The 24314-nt window shown below is 44.1% G+C and overlaps 1 protein-coding gene across 5 annotated transcripts in view; it reads right to left on the bottom strand.

Annotated features, from left to right (window-relative positions):
• Window positions 1–24314, bottom strand: part of R3HDM2 (R3H domain containing 2) — a 217332-nt gene that overhangs the window by 76761 nt on the left and 116257 nt on the right. For all 5 annotated transcript variants that reach the window (XM_068267466.1, XM_068267467.1, XM_068267470.1 and 2 more), the window contains 3 exons: window positions 18323–18440; window positions 12319–12397; window positions 3656–3715 (listed from right to left, as the gene is read on the bottom strand). In XM_068267466.1, coding sequence (XP_068123567.1) covers window positions 3656–3715; window positions 12319–12397; window positions 18323–18440 — 257 coding nt within the window. The remainder of the gene's footprint in view (window positions 1–3655; window positions 3716–12318; window positions 12398–18322; window positions 18441–24314) is intronic.

The following is a 24314-nucleotide window of genomic DNA, read 5'->3' as shown; positions in this document are numbered from 1 at the left end:
AATAATAATAAAAATAATAATAATGAACAATGTTCCCATTCATTAACGTAATGATCGGCGGCGGACCAAGCAAACGGGAGGCAGCACCAATTGAGAATGATCACGGTTTTTGAACAAAAACAGTGATCACTCTCCGCGGACATGTGCGGATTAGCCCAAGGGACTTTTGTCCACTGCCACCAATTCCCCGTTGCTGATAAAACCACGATTGCGGGCTTCCCGCCTGCCCAATCGCACACACAGCTCCCTAACTGCAGCGTACGTCCCAGCGGCCGAAATGGTCAATTCAATGGGGTGAACAAAACAATTGCATAAACTGTGGGTTTCATTTCAGTTGCAGCCTGATTAGGAGCACTGCCAATTTTTTGCTGTTCTTTAGAAAATGTGTAGACTATTTGTGGTTAGCAGTCCCAGGTTTACACTAGGTTTTGTTAGTGATTAGATCTCTTCTATGAGGGCACGTCATCCTCGTGGAAGAGTCTAGTACAGAACAATCTGCGTGCAAACTGTTTTGGAAGCCAACGTCCTCCATTTGCTGCATCCGATTTGAATGCAAGTTGTGTAATCTGCCCATGTTTTGGGCTCTTCACATTTTTGCAGCTGGTAAACTCGGGTGCAGCCTGCATTTGAAAGTGCTGCCCTTTTCTCCTGTTGTATAAAAATGTGAGACAACTAACGAATTTTTATTTTTTTTAACAAAATCCATTCATTTCAGGTCACTGAGCCAATAACTGAACTCCCTGTTTCTAAGCAAGTTCAGTGATTGGCTCAATGATGGCATAGTGGTTCCACCTGAGAGACCATTGCAGCCAGTCACTGACCAGGCACCCGTGATTGGCAGGGCTGCACACCACTCAGCTGCAGCCATGTCGGGAGCCTCTCCTCCGACTGTTAGCGATAAGGTGATTCAGCTGGCCCGATGCCGCCCTGCGATCTTGCCTTTAAAGAGACTCTGTAACAAAATTTTCAGCCTTCGTTCTTCTATCCTATAAGTTCCTATGCCTGTTCTAATGTGCTCTGGCTTACTGCAGCCTTTCCTAATTGCACAGTGGCTGTGTTATCGGTTATATGATCTAATCTGTTTTCTTCTGTCGGTTCTGTCGGCTCAGGCTGGAGTGTGGAATGTGCAGGGCTGCTTGTGATTGGTAGAAGCTATACACACCCTCTGCAGGCCCCCTGCAGGCTCTGTATGACTCACACATTCTGCTTATGTGAGCCTATCACAAGCTGGTTAGTTTGTTTGTAAACACTGCCTAAAACTGGCAATTACAAGCCAGGTTTGCAGCAGAGAGTGGCAAAAACAGCACAGAGGGGCCCAGGAGAACATAATGAATAGAATGGTATGCTGTTTGCTGTAAAAAATTTAGAGTACAGATTCTCTTTAAATACACTGTTTAACAGTGGCCATGCCGGAAGCCTGCATACTCCGTTCTCCATGTGGAGATCACCGCCTGACCAATGTGTGCTCAGCAGTGTGCAGGTAAGGTGCACAATTTGCGGAGAAAAAGTGCGTCTAATTCCTTCATTTTAGGTTCTCAAAAATAATTGACAATTGACTCAAAGGCCACTGTATTTTTCAGACCATAGGCTCAGGTCCACACTAGAAGTGCTTTTCTGAGCGCTTGTGATTGATTAGCCCATTCACTTTCATTAAAACCTTTAATGAAAGTGAATAGGAGAACATTTTAAAAAGTGCTCAGAAAGCGCTAAATAATCACAAAGCACTCAGAAAAGCACTTATAGTGTGGACCTGAGCCTATGGTCGGAAAAATACAGTGGCCTTTGAGTCAATTGTCAATTATTTTTGAGAACCTAAAATGAAGGAATTGTGTTAAAAAATGCTTTAGTCGCCTCATATTTTAATGCAATAGCTGTGTTCACCACACTGAGTTAAAGATAAAAGTATGCACTTTTAGGCCCCGTTCACACTGCACGCGTTTCCAGCCGCGTTTTGGAAACGCGTGCAGGTGGCCGACACGCACGACATCAGACATTGCATAGAGTGCAATGTCTGATGTTCACACTGCATGCGTTCCGGACCTGTGCGGTCCGGAAACGCATGCTGCACGCATTTTTTGTAAAAACGCATGGCTGTCCCATTCACTTTTCAGTGATGGGATCAGCCACGCAACGCATACGAACGCGGATGGCGTGCGTTCGTACGCGTTGCGGTCCGCATGCGTTGCGGTCTGCGTTCTGCAGTCTGAACGGGGCCTTACACTGTGGTAATATAGAGAACCAAAACTAGAAAGAAAAAAAAAAAAGTGGTCTTTGTCCAAATATTTATAGTCCTAACTGTAGCTTTCACTTATATTAGTTTTATCCAACGGTTCTTATCCATTACTGGCAGGTTTTGGAAAAGTCCTCTTCACTGGGGAAACTAAAGGTAAATTTTATTATTTTAAAAGTACTACTTGGCAAGGATCTTCACAAATATGTTGGTTGGCTATCTTCCTTGTCCGAACTCTATTCTGGCAGGTGGCCTGAGAAACCCCATGAGGAAATGGACTAATCCAAAACCTGTCAGTAGGCGGTCAGGACCATCAGATTAAAAACACTAATTTGTAAGTAATAGCTACCTAGGGAAAAAAAAAATTCATTTACAGCTCATTTTGTACATCTTATACATAGATTTACACACTTAAAATTGTACAGTTTTTCAACATAGTATCCCTTTAAGCACCACGAACCATCTCTACATGGGAGTGATAAGAAGATGGAAAGTGTGATATCCCAGTGGGGTGACCGGAGGAAACTGTGTAGATTGAAAATGGAGAAGAGGGCTTGTCTTCTTTAAAGAGGTGAAAATAAACTAATGAGATAAATGTATGTATGTACAGTGCCAAGCATACAAATATCTAGGATCTGTTCCATTTATTTCTCTGCCTGAAAGAGTTAACTTTCAGGTATGCAAGTGACTGTTTTCTCCAGTGTTGACCTAGTCGGACTATAGTGTAACCCGCATTGATTAGGAATTACAGCCACAAAACTCATTCCATGCAAAGAACAGCTTCTGAGAGCAGGGAAGAGATACAGATATAGATTTTAGCTCTGGCATATTTCAAAGACTGTGTCATTGAGCAGAGTCAATTTAAACATAAAACAAAAACTGTGGGATATTTAAAAAGTATATTTTTTAGGCATAGTAAGATGGATACAATGGTTTACATCAGTTTATTTTCACCTCAGTATTCCTTAAAGCAGCAGAGTTTTCCACAGGCAGACTGAACTGTGAAATCATTGAATTGTAGCATGGATATTCTTTTTTTTAAACAGAGACCAGCACAGCAAACAATACCGGCACCAAAGCAAATATTTCTATAAATATAGATGACAAGCATCTATGTTGAAACAAGTATAAAAATATTTCTATAATGCCAAAATAACCATATCATTTTTTACCTTCAAATTATGCACATATAAGTGTGGCTAAACAGCCCTCTGCATGCATGAGCTTTTACTTCCATACATTGCAAAAGCGCATTTAGAACAGCGATTTTGAGGTTTCCTTTTATATAGGTCATATGGTAAAAATACAGCCACATCTGGGATTAGCAGCGCATCACATGCTAAATAAAAGCAGGTTACAGCTTGTTTATTTACATTACCCTTCCGGCTGTTTATATGGTGATAAGGATCTTGGATTCACACTTACCTATTATCATTAATAAATTCAAGAATTTCTTGTTCTAATTTTAGCAGCATCATTCTGTCCCTGAAGGAATAAAACAGATATACTGAGTTGCCAGCCACCTACACCAGCAATAGCATAATCAGTCAAGAGTGCAAACACAGCAAGTGGCCTCTTTTGTTGCATACAATATATTCAAACAAGAATATTTATAACAATTACCATTATGCATACAGTATAATTTAAAAAAAAATGGGAATGCTATTAGATTAGGGTCAAGCAACCACATATGAGGGCAATGTAATCATCCGTTATTCCAGTTTCATGAGAAGGGGACCAACATTGTTTTTCAATGAAACCCTTCATAACACTAGCCTCGCTCAGAATAGATGATCCGGCAGTACTGATCTCCCTCTGATGCAAAGGAACCGCCATACACAAGCTCTGTTAGGTGGACCCTGAACAACCAAGAACCATCTGGCGTGGGTACGAAGCCCAAGAGAGTGTACACACACCCAACTTCGACTGGTCAATGTAGCATGAGAGCTTACCTATGCAAACTGTTCACAGTATTCAAAATCTGCTTGCCCTCATACTACATGGAAGCGGTAAAATTGGCCACTCCTAAAGCCCCATACACATTCAACAGCGGTCTTTTATGCAGCACAATTATCAAGCAACTTTTGTTGTTAAACAAGTTGAACAACCAAAAAAGAGTTGCTTGCTATTGTTCAAACAGCTGATAAGCCGATTGACGTCTTAGCAGTTGTTTGAACAATAGCAAGCAACTTTTTGGGTTGTTCAACTTGTTTCACAACAAAAGTGGTTTGATAATTGTGCTGCATAAAAGACCGCTGTTGAATGTGTGTATGGGGCTTAAGCCAATCAAAATTCGATGTACACACCAAGTCAAACACACACAGTTCTATGGACAAGAAAGTCAGTGGAGGATTGCCCATATGCACTCATTAGCTAGCACAGTCAATAACAGTAGCGTTAAGGTGTCCATATATTAAGGTCCCAAGATCCACCATCAGAGAGATCAGAGAGGGAACTATTGCCTGCCCACATATTACAGAAAGATTTCCAATAGATTTCAGCATGTAACATAACATCCCCCCCCCCCCCCCCCCCTTTTCCCATGGTAAGTATTGCATGCTCACCTGTAAAGCTGGCGTGCCTCCTGCTGTGCCCAGTGTTTTTGTTTTTTTTTCCTCCATGAGCGCCTGCACATTGTGACCCTAATCAGTGCAGAGATATCAGTACATGTAGCAGTGTCACATGGTACAGGTGCTCATGGTAGCAATTCAAAAAGTTGCTGGACACAGGAGTCCGCCAGGAGTCACGCCAACGTGACAGGTGAGCATGCAACGCTCACCACGGTCTAAGGAGGAAGATACACATACACTTTGGGGGAGATGGGTGGTTGGGGAATAAAATTCCATTTCCACCGTGTACCTGATCGAGCCCTTGCCACAGAGATTTTCCTGCATGCTCAATCGCCAGATTCGATCATTATGATTGAATCAGCCGGATATCTATACTAAAAATCGGGTAATGTATGGGCACCCTTATACTCTGCACATTCCTTAACCAACCGGTTCTGACAGTCAGTTACCAACAGAGCAGAGAATCGCTCTGAGGCTACTTCTGCATGCTAGGTAATGGAAGTGTATTTGGACAATTCTCGGCTATTGATGCTCCCGCTGAGTGGAGAATTGCCTGTATGCCATAGGTCTTACCCAGCTAGTTAATCCCTAATTAATCTCAAGGGATTAATTAAAATTCTAATTAAACATTTCCTCCCACTGTTCCCTGTTAAAAGGAATTTCATCAATTTAACCCCCAACTAGTCCATACCTCTTCCTTCTCACTTTAAGTTTTTTTTGAGGGGTAGGACTTTTTTCCATCTTTTTTCCCTTTGATTTTCAAGAAATAAGAAGACTCTGCAAGTGATAAACCTAAACAAAAAAATTCAGTGGAAAAAAAAAAAAAAAACGCACACTAAAAGTCTACTTGTGGGCATGCGTGTCCATTTTCCAGGCAAAAAAAGAAAAAGCACTGACAAATGAAATGAATAGCTGCGATTGTATCAATCATCCCATTACAGTGGCACCCATCATAGATTTGAAAAAAAAACTGGGCAGCAAGTGAACAGTCAGTTCATAAGGGTGATATGTTGTAGGATAAAAAGTGGTAAAAACTAAGGATCTGAGCATCTTTGAAAAGGTCCAAACTGTGAAGCCCTAAATGCAGGTGTTGATGGGGTAGTGGCCTTATTAGGAAGTGCTTGATAACTATCAAACGTAGCACAAAGAATTACAACCGGTGAAGCGGCAACACGTTTGTATTTGCCAGGGGTTGAGGCATGTGTGCACCAAATGCTAGCCTATCTGGTCAGATTCTACAAAACAGTTACTGTTGCACAATTTGCTAAACAATTCAATGCAGACTGAGAGACAGAAGTCCGAACAACCAGTGCATCACAGTTTGCAGTGTGGCCAAAGCTCAGTTAGAGAACCCATGCTGACCCCTCCATGCACTGTCAAATGTTCCTGCAGTGGGCACAAGAGCATCAGAACCGAACCATAGAGCAATGGAAGACTATGGCCTGATCCAATGAATAATATTTTCTTTATCCTTCAAAGTTCCCAAATCTCAGTCCACTTGAGCACCTTTGAGATGTGCTGGAAAAATACGTTTTCCATGGAGGCCCCACTTTAAACTTACAGGAGTTAGGGAGGATTCACACTTTCGATGTGTGGGAATTACACACATTTTCCTGCAACTTACGCCTGATCAGCTCGGTTCCTATGCATGCAGTTGACCAACATGGACTATGATTTCAAGGGAAACCGTACGCAGTGTGAAAAAATGGTGCAGGTACTAAGCCTTTTCTCCCCCACATTAGAATGCAAATCTGCATGGAGGAAATGCATGCAATGCCCTCTTGTGTGACCACCTGCCTTTGGAGGACCTGCTGCTGACGTATTGGCGCCAGATACCACAGGACACCTTTGGAGGTATTATGAAATCCATATCTCAACGGGTCACATTTTCACAATATTAGGCGTGTTTCTGGAATGTACGCAAATTTAATGCAAAATGTACATAGTTGGAAACTGGGCCTATCAAACAGAAAATTAAGTGCATCTGACAGGTCCAAGTACCATCTCTGTTATTAGAATAAGACCAAACCAAAGGACAACTTTATGTACAGCGCCACATCTTAGTAAACATTTTCAAGACAAAAAACAAAAACAAAGTCTTTAAAGCTACATACAGGCTAGATTAACTACTTAAAGGGAACCTTAACTGAACGGGGGGTAAAGAGTTTCACTTACCTGGGGCTATTACCAGCCCCCTGCAGCAGTCCTGTGCCCTCGGAGCCGCTCTGGGATCCTCCGGTCCCCCACTGTCACTTAGTTTCGTTTTTGACGATTCACCAGTCGGCCGGCTGCCATGCGTATTATTGGACGCATTCCCTACTACAATTAGCGCTGTTGCGGACTGCAACGCGTACAAAAATACACATCTGCATATCTACGCGTGGCGCAACAACGCTAATTGCAGTAGGGAATGCGTCCAATAATACGCATGGCGGCCGGCCGACTGGTGAGTCGTCAAAAACGAAACAAAGTGACAGCGGGGGACCGGAGGATTCCAGAGCGGCTCCGAGGACACAGGCCTGCTGTAGGGGGCTGGTAATAGCCCCAGGTAAGTGAAACTCTTTACGCCCCGTTCAGTTAAGGTTACCTTTAAAGGAGTTATCAGGCATTTTTAAAGAAAATAAGCGCTACTTACCCAGGGGCTTCCTCCAGCCCCAAGCTCCCAGCAGGTCCCTTGCCGCAGCTCTCCCCGCAGCAGTTTGCCGCAGCTTGCTCCCGGTCCCCGGCGATGAAGTCAGGCCGTACTTCGCCTGCGCGAGCGGTGCGGTTAATCACCCCCACGTGGGCCAGAGTGGACTGCGCAGGTGCTAATTCTACTGCACCTGTGCAGTCTGCTCCAGTCCACGTGGCGGTGATTGACAGCACCGCTCGCTCAGGCGCAGTACAGTCCGACCTGGAGGTCGGCCTAACGTCATCGCCGGGGACCGGAAGCAAGCTGCGGTGAACGGCTGCGGGGAGAGCTGCGGCGAGGGACATGCTAGGAGCTTGGGGCTGGAGGAAGCCCTGGGAAAGTAGCACTTATTTTCTTTGAATATGCCTGATAACTCCTTTAAGGACCGCAGTAGTTGAAATCTACACCCTGTTTTGATGGCTATCTGGCTGCCAGGGCGTAGATTTCAACTCACCGCTGCTTTCACAGTTTTCGTTGCTCCCGCCGATCAACGCTGAATCCTCGCCGTAGCTCACTCGCTCTGCCTGTCTCTATAACGGCAGAGCCCTGTGAGCGGGTCAGGAGCCGATTGCATTGGCTTTTGGCGGTGTCTTTCAATGTAAGCAACTCCCATTGGCTTGCATTGAAAGACAGTGTCAGGAGCCAATGAAATCAGCTCCTGCCTGGCTCACAGGAACTCTGCCGTCAGACAACAGAGTGGGTGGCCCAGGTTCCCGACGTGCAGTGGTGATGGTAGTTGTGAGGGGTATGTGCGGCGATTCGTCGGGATTCCGCATTTTCTGTACCAGTGGTCTCTGGTCCTTAAGGGGGCAGAGACCACTGGTACTTAAGTGGTTAAACTCGACCAAGAAAGCCACTAAAAACCACCATTGCCAAGAATCTAGCGCATGTACAGCAGCCTCCCTTCAGTGCATTGGTGAGGGCCTGTTTCCACTGGCTGCATTGCCACTGTGCCACACACACCCGCAGGCACTTCCTGACGCACCTCGATGCGGTGCAGCTCAATACAACCCCTATGGTACCCAGATGCGAACTGCAGAAAACTGTAGCATGCTATCCCATAAATTTAGCCACACTGCACAGCAACCCGAAATTCGTGTCAATGGAAACTGTCCCATTGACTCACGCTGACTGCAGTTTGCATATGGTGATTGCACCGGATGTAGAGGAAATGGGCTCTGACACCCCTCATGCACCACTCAATCACACCCCCACAACACAACAGAAAATGTTGATAGTGTAAATAAGTACTCATGCAAATGAAACATGTAAAATAAGAAACCACCTTAAAAATGTGATATAAAATAATGTCAATACTGTGAAACTAGGAGGTGCGTAGGTGAACCATGGAAACTGTATAGAGGGAACAACCCCAGGATGTACACTGCATACAACAATGAAATACAGTACAGGTTTAGGAAGATTTTTTCAATATAGGTTTTAATAGTTGCAAAAACTTTGGCTGCACAGAAGTTTTATTTTCAGGAGGTACTTCTTTAGGGAATATTAAAAAAAAACCCCGATAATATCCTTTTGCACTAATCTCTAGTTTTGGCTACAGGACTAGCGTTGAGCATACATGTATTCTGATTTGGTTCGATTGAGTAACACCCCAGTCTATACCAGACTTTACAGTGGGTAAGCTATTTTCTATGTACTCACATTCCTGCTTTTAATAGTACTACAGGACTGAAAAAGAAAATCCCTTCAGTCTAGGGATGAGTCTAAAAACCCGAACAGACACTGAAAAGTTGTCTGAAACAATCATTATTAGTTGTTCTGGGAAAAGTAAAAGCCCAAGCTCAGACAGTTTCTTTTTTAAAATCAATTGAAAAAAAGAACCATTCTTGCTCCTGGCAGCTACAGTTGTGTTCACAATTATTCAACCCCCAATGCCGAAAAGCGTTTTAGGGAATTTAGTGTACATTTGTAATTGTGTTCAGAATGAAATCTTACAATGACTTTTTAAAGAACCAAATGCAACTAAAATGACATCAATTGTTTTTGTAATACAGTATTACATTTTTTTTGTGATTTCTTCATTGACAATTATTCAACCCCTTAAAGACTACCACTCTTAAGAACACAGGTTCATTCAAGTGTTTTCGATCAGGTATTGAAAACACCTGTGGATGTTAACGAGCAGCAATCAAGCATAATAAACACCAATTAGGCAGATTTAAAATGACTGATACTCAGCTCCTTCTAGACATTTACTGGTGTGTTTACAAACATGGTGAAGTCAAGAGAATGGTCCAGGAAGACAAGAGAAGAGGTGATTTCTCTTCACAGGAAGGGCAATGGCTATAAGAAGATTGCAAAGATGGTAAACATACCAAGAGACACCATAGGAAGCATCATTCGCAAATTCAAGACAAAGGGCACTGTTGAAACGCTACCTGGTCGTGGCAGAAAGAAGATGCTGACTTCGACTGCTGTGCCCTACCTGAAGCGCAAAGTGGAGAAAAGCCCCCGTGTGACTGCTGAGGAACTGAAAAAAAATTGTCAGATGCGGGTACTGAAGTTTCAGCTCAGACAATAAGGCACACACTGCGTAATGAAGGCCTCCATGCCAGAACTCCCAGGCGCACCCCATTGCTGCCTCCAAAGAATAAGAAGAGTTGACTGCAGTATGCCAAAAGTCATGTGGACAAATCACAAAAGTTTTGGGATAGTGTTCTGTGGACTGATGAAACTAAATTAGAACTGTTTGGGACCATGAATCAACGCTAAGCTTGGAGGAGGAAAAACAAGGCCTATGAAGAAAAGAACACCTTGCCTACTGTGAAACATGGTGGTGGGGGGGGGGGGTCAATAATGCTTTGGGGCTGTTTTGCTTCTGCAGGTACAGGGAAGCTTCAGCATGTGCAAGGTACCATGAATTCTCTTCAGTACCAGGAGATATTGGATGAAAATGTGATGCAGTTCGTCACAAACCTGAGCTTGGGAGTCGTTGGACCTTTCAACAGGACAATGATCCCAAGCATACCTCCAAGTCCACTAGAGCATGGTTGCAGATTAAAGGCTGGAACATTTTGGAGTGGCGATCGCAGTCGACAGACTTAAATCAGATTGAGAACCTCTGGTGGGACTTAAAGAAAGCAATTGCAGTGCGCAAGCCTAAGAATGTGACTGAACTGGAGGCTTTTGCCCATGAAGAATGGGCTAAGATACCCGTAGATCGCGGCAAGACACTTGTGTCAAGCTATGCTTCACGTTTAAAAGCTGTTATAACTGGAAAAGGATGTTGTACTAAGTACTAAGAATGAATGTCACTTGGGGGTTGAATAAAACTGATAATGATGTGAGCACAGAAAAGACATTTGTGGTTATTTCATTATAAATGTTATGTTATATTTGTCTGACTTACAAGTGCCTCTTTGATTTAATTGTAAACAAGATGACTGAAATGATCAAAATCAATGTCAAACTGGCCAAAACACTCAATGTCAGTGGGGGTTGAATAATTTTGAACACAACTGCACATGCACTTGCTGCTTATTGACAAGAGAGTGGTAGTTCCTTCCAGAGCACATCACATGACCCAGCCTACTTCCTCCCGCTGCTAAAAGACTAAGGGCTCTTTCACACTAGAGCCCGTTACCTGCATTTTGACGCAAAGCAAGGTAAAATGAAAGTCCATAGACTTTCATTTTACCTTTCACACCCGACGCTGCATTTCGGTACATTGCAGTTCGACGTACCTGGGAGCTTTTAATCTTTGGGAGCCGGCGTTTTCCCATCGGATGAATCAATAGTTACCGCCGCTGATTGCATCGCACCGCAGTATCCCAACAACACGCCGTAGGCTATTCAACATCTATTGTTAGATGTGAAAGAGCCCTAAAGCCCCATCTACACGATACGATTCTTGTGCGATTCGATTACAATTCTATTTACGATCCGACAAGTACAATTCTATTTACGACAAGTACAGTGCAAAGTCAGGTGTCAGACATACTTTGTGATTCACCAACACCAGTGTTTATTTTGTGCTAATCGAGTCATATGCAACATTGCTGCCTTGTCTTTTGTAAAAGAAAGCAAAAATCTTTCCACTTGATGCGCTACAACCTCTCTAAAGGGAGTAAACCTATTGTTCGTACCAAATAAACAAACTGAAAAAAAAAAAAAAAAAAACAGGCCAGTATTTGAAGACAAATATCTGATACCATTTGTTCGTCGGTCCAGCACACACTATGTGATTCCAGAGTAGGACTAACTTTGAGCTGACTATTATACTAAGGAGCTCTCAGTGAGGACAGCAAATCCTGGTGTGGATCTGTTTTCTCACCTGTCACAAGGAGAACACAAAATTCCAAAGTGGATTTAAAACTGCATGGCAGAGGTAATAAACTCCACTGATCACTTTCCCAGATGCCCTTTTCCTGCAATTGCCACAATACAGTTTATCATCCGGCCCCATCTGCTATATGAAAGCATCCCTTGCTCTTATTGTATATAGAAATGCTTTGAACAGGACAGATTAAGCCCTGTGTTTACAGTGAAATACTTGTTAGTGCTTTTTTCCCAGACTACCTTGTTTTGTTGGCAATGGAAAGGTTAAGTGGTTTGGACAGTACAAAGACTGCATGCACTACTGTTCAGCCTATCCAAGCTGCATCTGCATTTGCAAAGGAAGACAGTTTTGCAAACAAAATCGGCAAGGTTATTATTAAAGCAAATGGATTCATGTGCAACATCTCACTTGACAAAGCTATTTAAGGGATACTTAAACCGAGCATTTTTTTGTGAACAAAATTGGATGTATACAATGAAAATAAGACAAACCTTTACACAAATACCCTATATTGGCATGCTTCATAGATAACTATGGTTTAAGATACCTTGGGTTATTCTTCAGTGTGTTCACTAAAAATTCATGTACATCTATACCAGTGGAGTCTGTGTACTCCTGACTAGAATCTGGAGAAAGAAAGAAAATTAGTTTCCACAAATATTAAAACTTAATATAAAACTACTGATACCACCTGCATCCCTGTACTGAGAGTATCAAAATTAAAGTGCAAAATGTAGATACTTATCCAAAGAGATGGAAGCCTTAGGATGCTTTTGAGGCTTCCCTCTGTATTCTAATACCTCCCCGTTGCGGAGCGCAAAAATAAATATGACAGCATTTATGTACCTGTAGCTTCTGGTTCCCTTTAACCCAGCATTATTTGATAAAATCACGTATGACCAGTCCTACCCAGAACCATCTCAGTGTAAACACTGGAAAAAAAAAACATTAAAAAAAGAGGCCTAGCAGTAAAATGAAATAATGTCTGATGAAACTTGCAAACATCAAAATAAGCGGTTTATGTTTGTGATTTAAATGTGCTGACGCAGCCGTATGGATTTGTTGTTTTTCTCATGGGGACAAGCCATCATTGCCAGTTTGCTGTCAAGTTCTTACATGTTTCTATGCTTCCTGACCCTTCACGCAAAGTTCCCATAGTGCTCCTAGGAGGCAAACCTTAAAGAGACTCTGTAACAAAAATGTCACCCTGTTTTCTAGCCTCCTACAAGTTCCTAAACCTGTTCTAATGTGCTCTGGCTTACTGCAGCACTTTCTATCACCATCTCTGTAATAAGTCAGCTTATCTTTCCCCTGTCTGACTTGTCGCCCTGTGTCTGGAAGGCTACAAACTTCAGTGTTGTGGATCTGTGATGCACACCCCCCTCCAGGCCCCCTCTATGCACACTCCCCTGTATGTGTGTTATTTACATTAGCCAGCTTTTCTCTGCTCCCTTATCTTTTACAAGCTGGATAAATCCTCTGTTGTGAAAGGAGTCACATACTGAGGAATTACAGACACCGGCAGAGCTGTCTGAAGGAAGAAACAATCAGCTTGTAACTCTTCAGTGGGTGAGAGCTGCAGGGGGAAAGAAATACACAAATGATCTCTTAAGATTCAAAAGGAATGCTGTATACAACCTACTTGTGTATGGATGTATTTTTTATGTGTGGACATACTGTACATCAACCTGCTTCCTGTTTTGGTGGCCATTTTGTTTGTTTACAAACTTTTTAAAACTGTTTTTGACTAATTTTAATGCGGCGGGGAGCGGCGAAATTGTGACAGAGGGGACTAGGAGATTCCCCTAACGCACTGGTATGCTTACTTTTGTGCGATTTTAACAAGATTCTCTTTAAAGTGTAACTGTAAGGCATGGCAATCCAAAAGTTATAAATCACTCTTCCTTTTCTTCTCCATAATACATCATTCCCCAGTTTCCCTGGCTCCTATTTGGTACATCTGCCGCACAAAGGCAGTTGCAGGGCATGCTGGGTTTTCTTTTTTTCTTCTTCACGTTCCCCTCAGAAATAACTGCATGCAGCCTGATTGGCTGAAGCTTCTTTCCCTCCCGTTTTCCATTCCCACGCCTCTGTTCCTCTCTGATTGGGCAATATTTCTCATGCTGAGACAATGCACTTTCTACTGCAAGGCTGGGTGGGAGAGTCTGAAGAGTGGGAGGAGGGCGGGCAATGATAAACAATCAGAATAAGGGAGGAAATGATGTCCGCATTGGTTTCAAGATGGACACAGTGAAAATCCTAAGGATTGTCTTTTGTTACTATAGAAAAATCACTAAAATCAAAATGTGGACAGTACAATACATATGTTAGATAAGTAGAGCAAGTATTAATTGACTTATATGTGGGTTTTTTTCTGAGATAGTATGGCTGACAGCTCCTAACATTTTGGCTAGGCAGACATCTTTTGTTGGAAGCTTGAGGGAAATGCTTTTTACTAATGAAACATAACATCAGTATATATTGTCCTAGAGAAGCATTTTATACATGCAAACTTAAAGTGTACCGGAGAGTTAAAAAAAAATTTTTAATTATACATACCTGGCTTCCTCCAGCCCCAGTGAGGCTCATTGCCCTCGCCGTCCTCCCAGGCCCTAATTAAGCCAGTCGGGGCAGGCACAGTCCGACCGCGTGTTCTCCCCATCACCGGGAGCATTCTGCACCTGCGTATTGCGCAAGGGCAGAACGCTTCTGGAGTTGGGAGCGCGGACAGTGAGGGACCAATGAACCTGAAGGGGGCTGGAGGAAGCCCCAGGTATGTATATATTTTTTCTAGCTCTCAGGCTTCCTTTAACCACTTCAGGACCACAGGATTTAACCCCCTTAGTGACCAGCCTAATTTTCCAAATTAAGCCACTGCAGCTTTATGGCCTCACTGCAGGGCCATACAACTCAGCACCCATTTAAGTCCCCCCCACCCCTTTTCTGCCCACCAACAGAGCTTTCTGTTGGTGAGCTCTGATTGCTCCCCCAATGTTTATTTTTTTGCATATTTTTTTTTTTTTTTTAAATATGCCTATTTCTTTTTATCCCTCCCTCCGCCAGCCAATCAACGCAATTGGCTGTCATAGGCATTAGCCAATGAGAGCCGATCGCTCTCCTGCCTCCCAGGGGGACAGTCCCCAGTACAGCGCTGCCGTAGATCGCAGCGCTGTACACAGTAAATAGACGGCGGTTTCCCTGTCTAACAGTCTCCTAGCAACGATCGCCGCTGGGAGGCTGATGGCGCTGGGAGGCAGGACTTCACGCCAATTGGCGTTAAGCGAACCTGGGACTGCCGCCGAGTCCACGCCATTTGGCGTGGAGTGGTCGTAAAGAAGTTAAGGTGGCCATTCACCAAGCACTGGGTTTTATTTTTTTAGAGGTTCTAATTTAAAATTTCTCACTGTCAATACTGAAATGAGATTTCATTTTCACAACTGCCAGTTTGGTAATTCTTCAGCAATCTCTATTTCACTATAAAAAACGCACAATTACAGTTTCCAAACAGCGCATGCGCAGAACACTCCCAGGCATAGGTTTGAGGGGGCGCATGGACAAGACATAGCATACGCTGTGGCAGTGACTGAGCCCAGTCGCGGCTTTTTAAAGAGGGGAGAGAGCAGCACAATGGAGAGGAGGCCAGAGAAACTGAGTCGATACATTAAAGGGACTCTGAGCAGTGCAGAAACTATGGAAAGATGCATATCATTTTAAAGCTCTCTTTCCAATGATATATAAACCGCCGCCCTTCGCCTTTTAGTTTTCGCTATTGAAATTGCAGCGGCCGCAATTTCGATCGCGAAAATAGAGAAAACTAAAAGGCGTAGGGCGACGATTTAGGTGTCGTCAGAAAAAGGAGAAAGAGAGCTTTAAAATGATATCCATCTTTCCATAGTTACATTGTATTACACAGGGCGACTTTTTTTGCTGAATGAAGCTGCGGACTTTGAGAAAAAGTCGCCCTGTGTAATACAATGTAACTATGGAAAGATGGATATCATTTTAAAGCTCTTTCTCCTCTTTCTGACGACACCTAAATTGTCGCCCCTACGCCTTTTAGTTTTCTCTATTTTCGCGATCGAAATCGCGGCCGCAGCAATTTTAATCGCGAAAATAGCGAAAACTAAAAGGCGTAGAGTGGCAGTTTATATATCATTGGAAAGAGGTAAAGAGAGCTTTAAAATGATATGCATATTCCCATAGTTTTTGCACTGCTCGGAGTCCCTTTAAGGGGGTTGGATGAACACCTCAGGTATAGCCACCTTTTTTTTCAGTTCAAGTGTGCTTTAAATGGCTCATCTCCTTTCTAGGTGTGTGACTCTTGAAGCTGAATCTGAATTACCAGCAAGGCTATTGGCATTTTTTTTAAAGTGTAATAGAGACAGCATAACCTAAAGACTTCATACTTAAAAGGGAAGGTTCAGGGACAATAAAAAAAAAAAAAAAAAAAAAAAAAAAAAAAAAAAAATCGAAATCCACTTACCTGGGGCTTCTTCTAGCCCGTGGCAGGCAGGAGGTGCCCTCGGCGCAGCTCCGCAGGCTCCCGGTGGTTTCCGATGGCCGACCCGGCCAGGCTGGCGGCCAGGTCGGGCTTCTTCTGCGCTCCATTATGCGTGTCACGCCGGCGCGCTGACGTCATCGGAAGTCCTCCGGACTGTACTGCGCAGGATCAGAACTACTGAGCCTGCGCAGTACAGCCCGGAGGACGTCCGATGATGTCAGCGCGCCGGCGTGACACGCATAATGGAGCGCAGAAGAAGCCCGACCTGGCCGCCGGCCTGGCCAGGTCGGGTCGGCCACCGGGAGCCTGCGGAGCGGCGCCGAGGGCACCCCCTGCCCGCCACGGGCTGGAGGAAGTCCCAGGTAAGTGGATTTCGATTTTTATTGTCCCTGAACCTTCCCTTTAAAGGAAAAGCAAACGCAGGAGGAGCGTTCTGTAGTGTGATAACTTTTAATAAAGGTTAAAATTGCGCATTACAAATTCTTTAAAACCCGTTTCGGCGTGTCCACGCCTTCATCAGTTAACATCTGAAGGCGTGGACACGCTGAAACATGTTTTAACTTAACCTGCACACGATCATCCCAAAGGAGGACACCTTGGGTCCACTTTCCAACAGGACCACCACTGCTGCTAGCCACTGCAGCTTCAGGTTGTCTCTTCAGATGGGATGTGTTCGTCTGGGCTTTATGCCAAACCAGATGCCTATTCTTCATTTTTATCTAGTAAGTGCAATTTGTAATGCGCAATTTTAACCTTTATTAAAGTGAATGTTTACCGTTTTTAAAAACAAAAAGTCAGATACTCACCTAAAGAGAGGGAAGGCTCGGTCCTAATGAGCCTTCCCTCTCCTCTCCCGGTGCCCGGTCCCGCGCAGGATCCCCCGTGGCAGTATTCGACCATCAGGTTGTCTCTTCAGATGGGATGTGTTCGTCTGGGCTTTATGCCAAACCAGATGCCTATTCTTCATTTTTATCTAGTAAGTGCAATTTGTAATGCGCAATTTTAACCTTTATTAAAGTGAATGTTTACCGTTTTTAAAAACAAAAAGTCAGATACTCACCTAAAGAGAGGGAAGGCTCGGTCCTAATGAGCCTTCCCTCTCCTCTCCCGGTGCCCGGTCCCGCGCAGGATCCCCCGTGGCAGTATTCGACCAGTTCCGTCAAATACTGCCACTTCCGCATCCCTTCGGGAGCTTTCGGAAGGCTTCGGGAGCACTCGGGCTCCCGATGACGCGGCCGCTCCATACTACGCATGCGCGAGCGCCTTCTATGACGCGCGCGTACGTAGTATGGAGCGGCCCGTCTTCGGAAGCCCGAGTGCTCCCGAAGACCTCCGAAGTCCCTGCGACGGCGGACGTGAACGGGGGAGCCAGCGCAGCACCGAGTGCACCGGGAGAGGAGAAGGAAGGCTCATTAGGACCGAGCCTTCCCTCTCCTTAGGTGAGTATCTGACTTTTTGTTTTTAGAAACGGTACCCATTGGCTTTAAAAGTTATCACACTACGGAGCGCTCCTCCTGTGTTTGCTTTTCCTCTTTGTAGTCCACTTTCAGCCGAGTGCTTGAGGAGGCGCTAGAGTGTGATCATCCTTTGACCTACAGTAATTTCTGATCTTTAGCAGCGCAAGATTTCACATATTTTGTTCCATATTACATTTCATACTTACCCTGGTCTTCCTCCAGCCCTATAAGCACGTCTGAGTCCCTCGCCATCCTCCCGCAGTCAACCGTTCAGCTGCAATCCGCCCCAATAACTGGTTAAGTCGCGGCAGACGGAGACTTCTGCGCATGCGCAGAGGTCCCACGCATGTGCAGATGACCCCGACTGAGCCAGTTACTGGGGCTGATCGCTGAACGGCAGACTGTGGGGATGATGGTGAGGTACTCAGACGTGCTTATGGGGCTGGAGGAAGACCAGAGTAAGTGTCAAATCTTTAGGTTATGCCGTCTCTGGTTTCCTTTAAGGGAGGAAAGATGGCAACCTTCATATTGTTAGCTGCGGGTTTCTTGTAAATATTGTGTCAAGTAGCAGTTATCAAAAAACAACAACTTACCTCTAGAAAGCATTTTCTTTGGCCCTTTCTCTTTATTTTTGTCATCTTTCTCAGGTCCATCCTTACAGGATTTCTCTTCCTTATCAGAAGGACAGCTGATATGCAAGTGTATAACATCCTACAACGAAAATAAATCAATAGATCAATCAACAGGTAAACCCAAAACTACATTTTATCCTGCATGCAGAAAAAAAATCTCCATACAAAAACAGTTCAACTACACCTATAAAGCACTGACTAGAAATGGTCAATGAGATGAAAAGAATCCTGGCAAGCATGTATGCAGCTTGGAATAGGACCAATCAAATTCTTCAGTGACAGAGAGGTAGAGGTCTTAACCAATAACACCAACCTGCCTTCTCTGGACCCGAAAGAAGAGACAGCAGCTCTGTTTTATTGGTTAAAGGACACCTCAACTGAGAGGGAAATGAAGGCTACCATATATATATTTCTTCAAACCATTCCAGTTGCACGGAAATCCTGCTGATCTCTTTGACTACAGTAGTCTTTGAATCACACACCTGAAACAAGCATGCAGCTTGCAACTGAAGTCCAACTAGATTTAGTCAGCCTTCAGTCAGATAAATGTGATCTGCATGCTTGTTCAGGGTCTATGGCTGAAAGTATTAGAGGCAAAGGAACAGCAGGATAGGAGGGCAACTGAGGTTTGGCGTTTGCCACATGAAACGGTCATTAGGCCATGTACCTCTTGGCACCCACATCTGCTGCCTCCCTTCCACACCCGATCATCAATCAAATTACTATGGTATGACACATCTTACCGATGTTTGCTGTGACTGTCATATTCTGTCATGCACTTTACCACTTGTATATTTTGCACATGTTGCTAACTATTAAACCATAGTGCCAGACCATTCTCCATCTTTGTTGTGCTTTCAAGGACTATTTTACTGCTTGGGTCTTGAGCACATGGTTTATTGGGTGTTCCTGTTCTGAAAGTGCCAGCCAACAGCAGTTTTGCCCGAGTGCCCGCTAGCTCTCCCACAACTTTGTACCGCTTTGTTCTTTGTAGTGTTGAGCACCGGATATGCCCAACTCCGATGAGGATAGTCCTCCTGAGGATTTGGACATTGCTAATCAGCTGGCCTCAGTACATGGTGACCACGTCACAGCAGGGAGGTCTGACCTTACCAATTTCTTCACGAACACCGGTGGGTCCAGCAGCTCAAACAGTTCTGTGGGTGCCAAGGTGCTGGAGCAGAATCTGAGGAGACTATGTGAGAGAGAGAGGTGGGTGTCTCTGGGACGGTCACCACCTTGGAGAGGTATAAGGGAGAGCAGTTGGTGGCCAGGGGCCTCAGGAGATACCAGGAGCCATCTGAATACAAGCAGGACCCTAAAGTCATTGAAATCTGGAAACAAGAATTCTTGGAGCATTCAGCTCGGTTACAAGAGATAGTGTTGAATAGAAGCAAGATCGAATTGGACTTACTTACAAGTGCCATCTCTGAAAATAAAGCTGAACTCAAAAAGTTAGTAACTGAAGATCAATTTAAAATTACAATCGACAAAATCGACAAGAAATTAGCACCAGTCCAGGACAATATTAAAGCACGAAAATTACACAAGTTTCTACGTGATAAAGAGGATTATAAATTTGGGAGAATCTTCTCATGGGCACAAGCATTTGGCCCTAATCCAAGAGCTAAACCAGTTACACCTAAGAAACCCAGAGGATACTGGACCACTGATTCTGAGTCTAGTGGCGAGGACACACCAAAGCCATCTCCAAAACGCACTCCAAAAAAGCAACCCCCCACTAATCCTACTGGTGCCCCTTTAGGCGGCGCATCAGGAGAGGGAGAGGGAGAAAAAGACAAAAGAGTCACTTGGGAGGACAAACCCAGAGGGAGGGGCAAAAAGAGGAAAACAACCTATTAGCAGAAATGCCTTCTAACATCAAAACAAGCTTAGTGAACTTAACCACTGTGGAGTTACCAGATGGAGTCGAGAGCCTGCTCAACAAAGGCCTAAATTTTTCACTAGTCCAACAGTTTAACTACTCTCAATTCAAGATCGATGTATACAAAGGAGTCAGGAAATTGAATATTCAACACCATTTTGGAAAAATGGAAAAAGAAGAGACAGAGGCCCTGAAAATCTTGACTTGACCTCTGTGGGCACTTTGGGCTTTAGTCCTACTGGCTCCTGGGATGAGAAAAAACTTGGAGAAATTACAGCCTTGAACGAACTTTTGGCAGAATCAGCGCTGGTTGATGACTGAGGACACCAGATTCAAGCCATGTAGATCCACCATGCCATTTCCAACACAAACAGGCTCCTGTATTGATCTCTTTGAAAAACAAGTCGACAGTGAAATTAAGGCCTTTTAATATCCTGAAATAACTCCAAATATATCTCCAATAGAAAGCAGAGCGTTGCGGTGGTTGAGGAATCGCCCTGACCTCACCATTCGCAAAGCTGATAAAGGGGGATCGGTTGTAATTCTATTAACTGAAAAATATAGGATGGAAGCTGTAAGACAATTGTCGGACACTTCCACTTATAGATTACTGCAAAGAGACCCCACTGTCAACTATCAATCTGCCTTAAGGTCATTGCTTAGAAGAGGGGTAGAAAAAGGTTTTTTGACCTCAACTCTAGCAAACAACCTCCTTCCCCTCAATTCGGTTAAACCTGTGTGGTATTGCCTCCCTAAGATCCATAAATCCCTGACCGACCCTCCAGGCCGACAGATTGTGTCTGGCCTGGGGTCGGTCACGGAGCGACTCTCCAGATATCTGGACCACATCCTCCGGCCTTTGCTGTCTCATATTCCATCCTATCTTGGCGACACCATAGATGTTTTGGAGGGCCTTGGGTACTCATCGTGGTGCACGGGAGATCTGCTGGTAACCATTGATGTTACAAGCCTTTACAGCAGGATCCCACATGCTGATGGCATAAGTGCTGTAAGAATGTTTCTAGATAGAAACACGGAAAAAGATGTCTCATACAATGCTTTTGTGTGTGAGTGCTTAGAGTTTGTCCTCACTCATAACGCCTTCCTATTTGGTGATACTTGGTACCAGCAGATCTCTGGCACCGCAATGGGGACCCCGGTTGCATGCACTTATGCAAATTTGTTTTTGGGTGCATGGGAAGAAATTTATATCCATTCTTCCAACAACCCATTTCGCTCGGCTTTGAGGATGTGGTCCAGATATGTGGATGACGTCCTGGCCTTTTGGTAGGGGATGTTCCACACTTGCAATGCTTTTTGGAGTATTTAAATCACAACGATGTAAATATGCTCTTTACTATGGAGTGGTCAGCAGAAAGCGTTTGTTTTCTTGATTTGGAGTTGGCCATTACACATGAAGGCATCATAACCAAGGGCTATCGTAAACCCACTGCCTCCAATAATATTTTGCATTGCAGTAACTACCATCCTCGACACGTAACAGAATCCCTTCCATATGGCCAATTTTTGCGCTTGCGCAGAAATAATACTAAGCTCCAAGATTTTCTTCATCAGGCCGAGGAGCTTAAACAAAGACTCCTTGCTCGGGGTTATGAAGAACATAGCTTAGATGTAGCCATTAAAAGGGCATTGGATAAAAACAGGTTTGCCTTGATTAAAAGAAGAAATCGGGATAAGTCCACCAATAACTCAGGAGTTTTCTCATTTGATTTCTCCCCTATGGCGAGTCAAATCAAATGGGCTTTTACCAAAAATTGGTCTCTCCTACTTGAAGATCCCATACTAAAAAACACCTTACCTTCTCAACCTCTAATTGCTTTCAAAAGAGCACCAACTATTGGTGACCTTCTGGTGCACAGTGATTTTTATGAACATCCACAGCGCACTAGGCTAAGTGATTTTGTATCTACAGGCAATCACAAATGTGGCTTCTGCAAAGCTTGTCACTTGATGAAAACTGGTAAGACCTATACCTTAGGCTCAGTTCAATGTAGTGTCCCTTTCTTTGCCACTTGCAGAACCAAGTATGTGGTTTATGCATTGTGGTGCCCGTGCCAACGTTTTTACGTTGGTATAACCACTAGGATGGTCAAAGAGCGCATCTTAGAGCATTTTCGTTTACTCCCTAAAAATAATGGTTGTCCCAGAATCGAACATATGTCAAGTGCTCATCAAAACAACCCAAATCTCTGCTCTTTTGCTTGCATTGATTTGTGCAAACAACCCCGTAGAGGTGGTGACAAGAAAAAGCTCTTACTTAGACAAGAAGCGCATTGGATTCGACGCACTGACGCTATAGGCCCCTTGGGTCTAAACGACTATGTCGATCTTGCATGCTTTCTTGATCCTTGATCATCTATTGTCTCTTGGTGCTCCTGCTTTTGCTCCTGGTGCCACCTCCTGTTGCCCACCTATCCCCACCATGGCATCACCCTTCTTTATCTCCTTTATATTAATGGTTCCTATTTTTCATAATAAATGTCCAGGTTTTAATATTAGCTTTTCCGACTATAAGCTTAATTTTTTAGGAGATATGCCATGCTGGGCCTCTCCTTTTTGGGACCGCCCTTTAGCTCCCACAAGTATGCTCTCACTAGTTGTGTACCATACTTTCTTGGTTTTCCTACTTCTTTTTCTCCCTCACTTTATAACTTCACACCTTTCGGTACACGTATTTTCTCCTCTTATCCCACCCCATCCTGGTCTTCCTTTCCCCTCCCTCTGCTCTTTATCTATCCCTGTTAGTTGGCTGATATTATAGCTAATTGAGCTTTGTTGTATGTGAAAATGTTTCCATACACACATCCTGTTTTAGACACACTTTGTATTTGTGTGCCTTTCCTTAAGGTCTTGCCTGGCTACTTGTCTCTGCCCTCCCTGGCCCGTTTACATCGGGCAAGGGATGACCGAGGCTGCCATGGCAACCGGACTGGTGTACAGCGAGCGCTTGTTTAGCAGCTCCGTACACAACAGGAATTCCACATGTTCTCATTGGCCAGTAACCAGTAGCGTCATCTATGACCTGTATACGCTTCTACTCTACAATGGGCGTGCGTGTCATCAGCCTTCTCCAGGATGGAGCCGAGTGGTTACGGACTTCCGGAAGGGGCGGGTCTTCAGCGGCGGAACGGAGGCGAGTCATCACGCGCCTCCATTTACACCGCGCTGTGTCTTCCGCACTTGTTTCACACTTCAGCCTCAGAAGAAGTTTGTCGTTTGCCACACGAAACGGTCGTTAGGCCGTGCACCTCTTGGCACCCACATCTGCTGCCTCCCTTCCACACCCGAGCATCAATCAAATTACTATGGTATGACACATCTCACCGATGTTTGCTGTGACTGTCATATCCTGTCATGCACTTTACCACTTGTAGATTTTGCACATGCTGCTAACTATTAAACCATAGTGCCAGACCATTTTCCATCTTTGTTGTGCTTTGTAGGCAGGCAACTGATATTGTTTAAAAGAAAATATGACAGCCTCCATACCCCTCAGTTCAGGTATCCTATAAGACTTTTTTCAGTTTTGGTTCCATTGTCGGTGGACCAAATGTAAGAGTTTTTTGCTGGATACTAGCACCTTATCAAAGAGTTTACTTTGGTACGAAGTGGTGTATATTTATTTATTTTACACCATTAGGGTGTCCAGGTATGAAGTGCCCCGTGAGTCACTAGAAGAAGAGGTTTTGACTTCAGTGCTTTAAAGAGAACCTAAACTGAGAAGGATATGGATTTTTCCTTTTAAGATAATACCAGTTGCCTGACTCTCCTGCTGATCCTTTTTCTCTAATACTTTTAGCCACCACCCCTCAACAAGCATTCAGATCAAGTGCTCTGACTGAAGTCAGACTGGATTAGCTGCATGCTTGTTTCTGTTATGATTTAGCCACTACTACAGCCAATAGACAAACAGGGCTGCCAGGCAACTGGTATTGGTTAAAAGGAAACATCCATATCCCTCTCAGTTAAGGTTCCCTTTAAGACCTTACAATCTGTGTCTATGTGCAGCTGGTTAAGTAAGTTTTGGTTTCTTCCATGTTGGGCACA

This window comes from Hyperolius riggenbachi, chromosome 2 (genome assembly GCF_040937935.1).
Source record: "Hyperolius riggenbachi isolate aHypRig1 chromosome 2, aHypRig1.pri, whole genome shotgun sequence".
Classification (NCBI taxonomy): domain Eukaryota; kingdom Metazoa; phylum Chordata; class Amphibia; order Anura; family Hyperoliidae; genus Hyperolius; species Hyperolius riggenbachi.
Note: the sequence above shows the minus strand (reverse complement) of the source record. Positions and strands in the feature narration are given on the sequence as shown.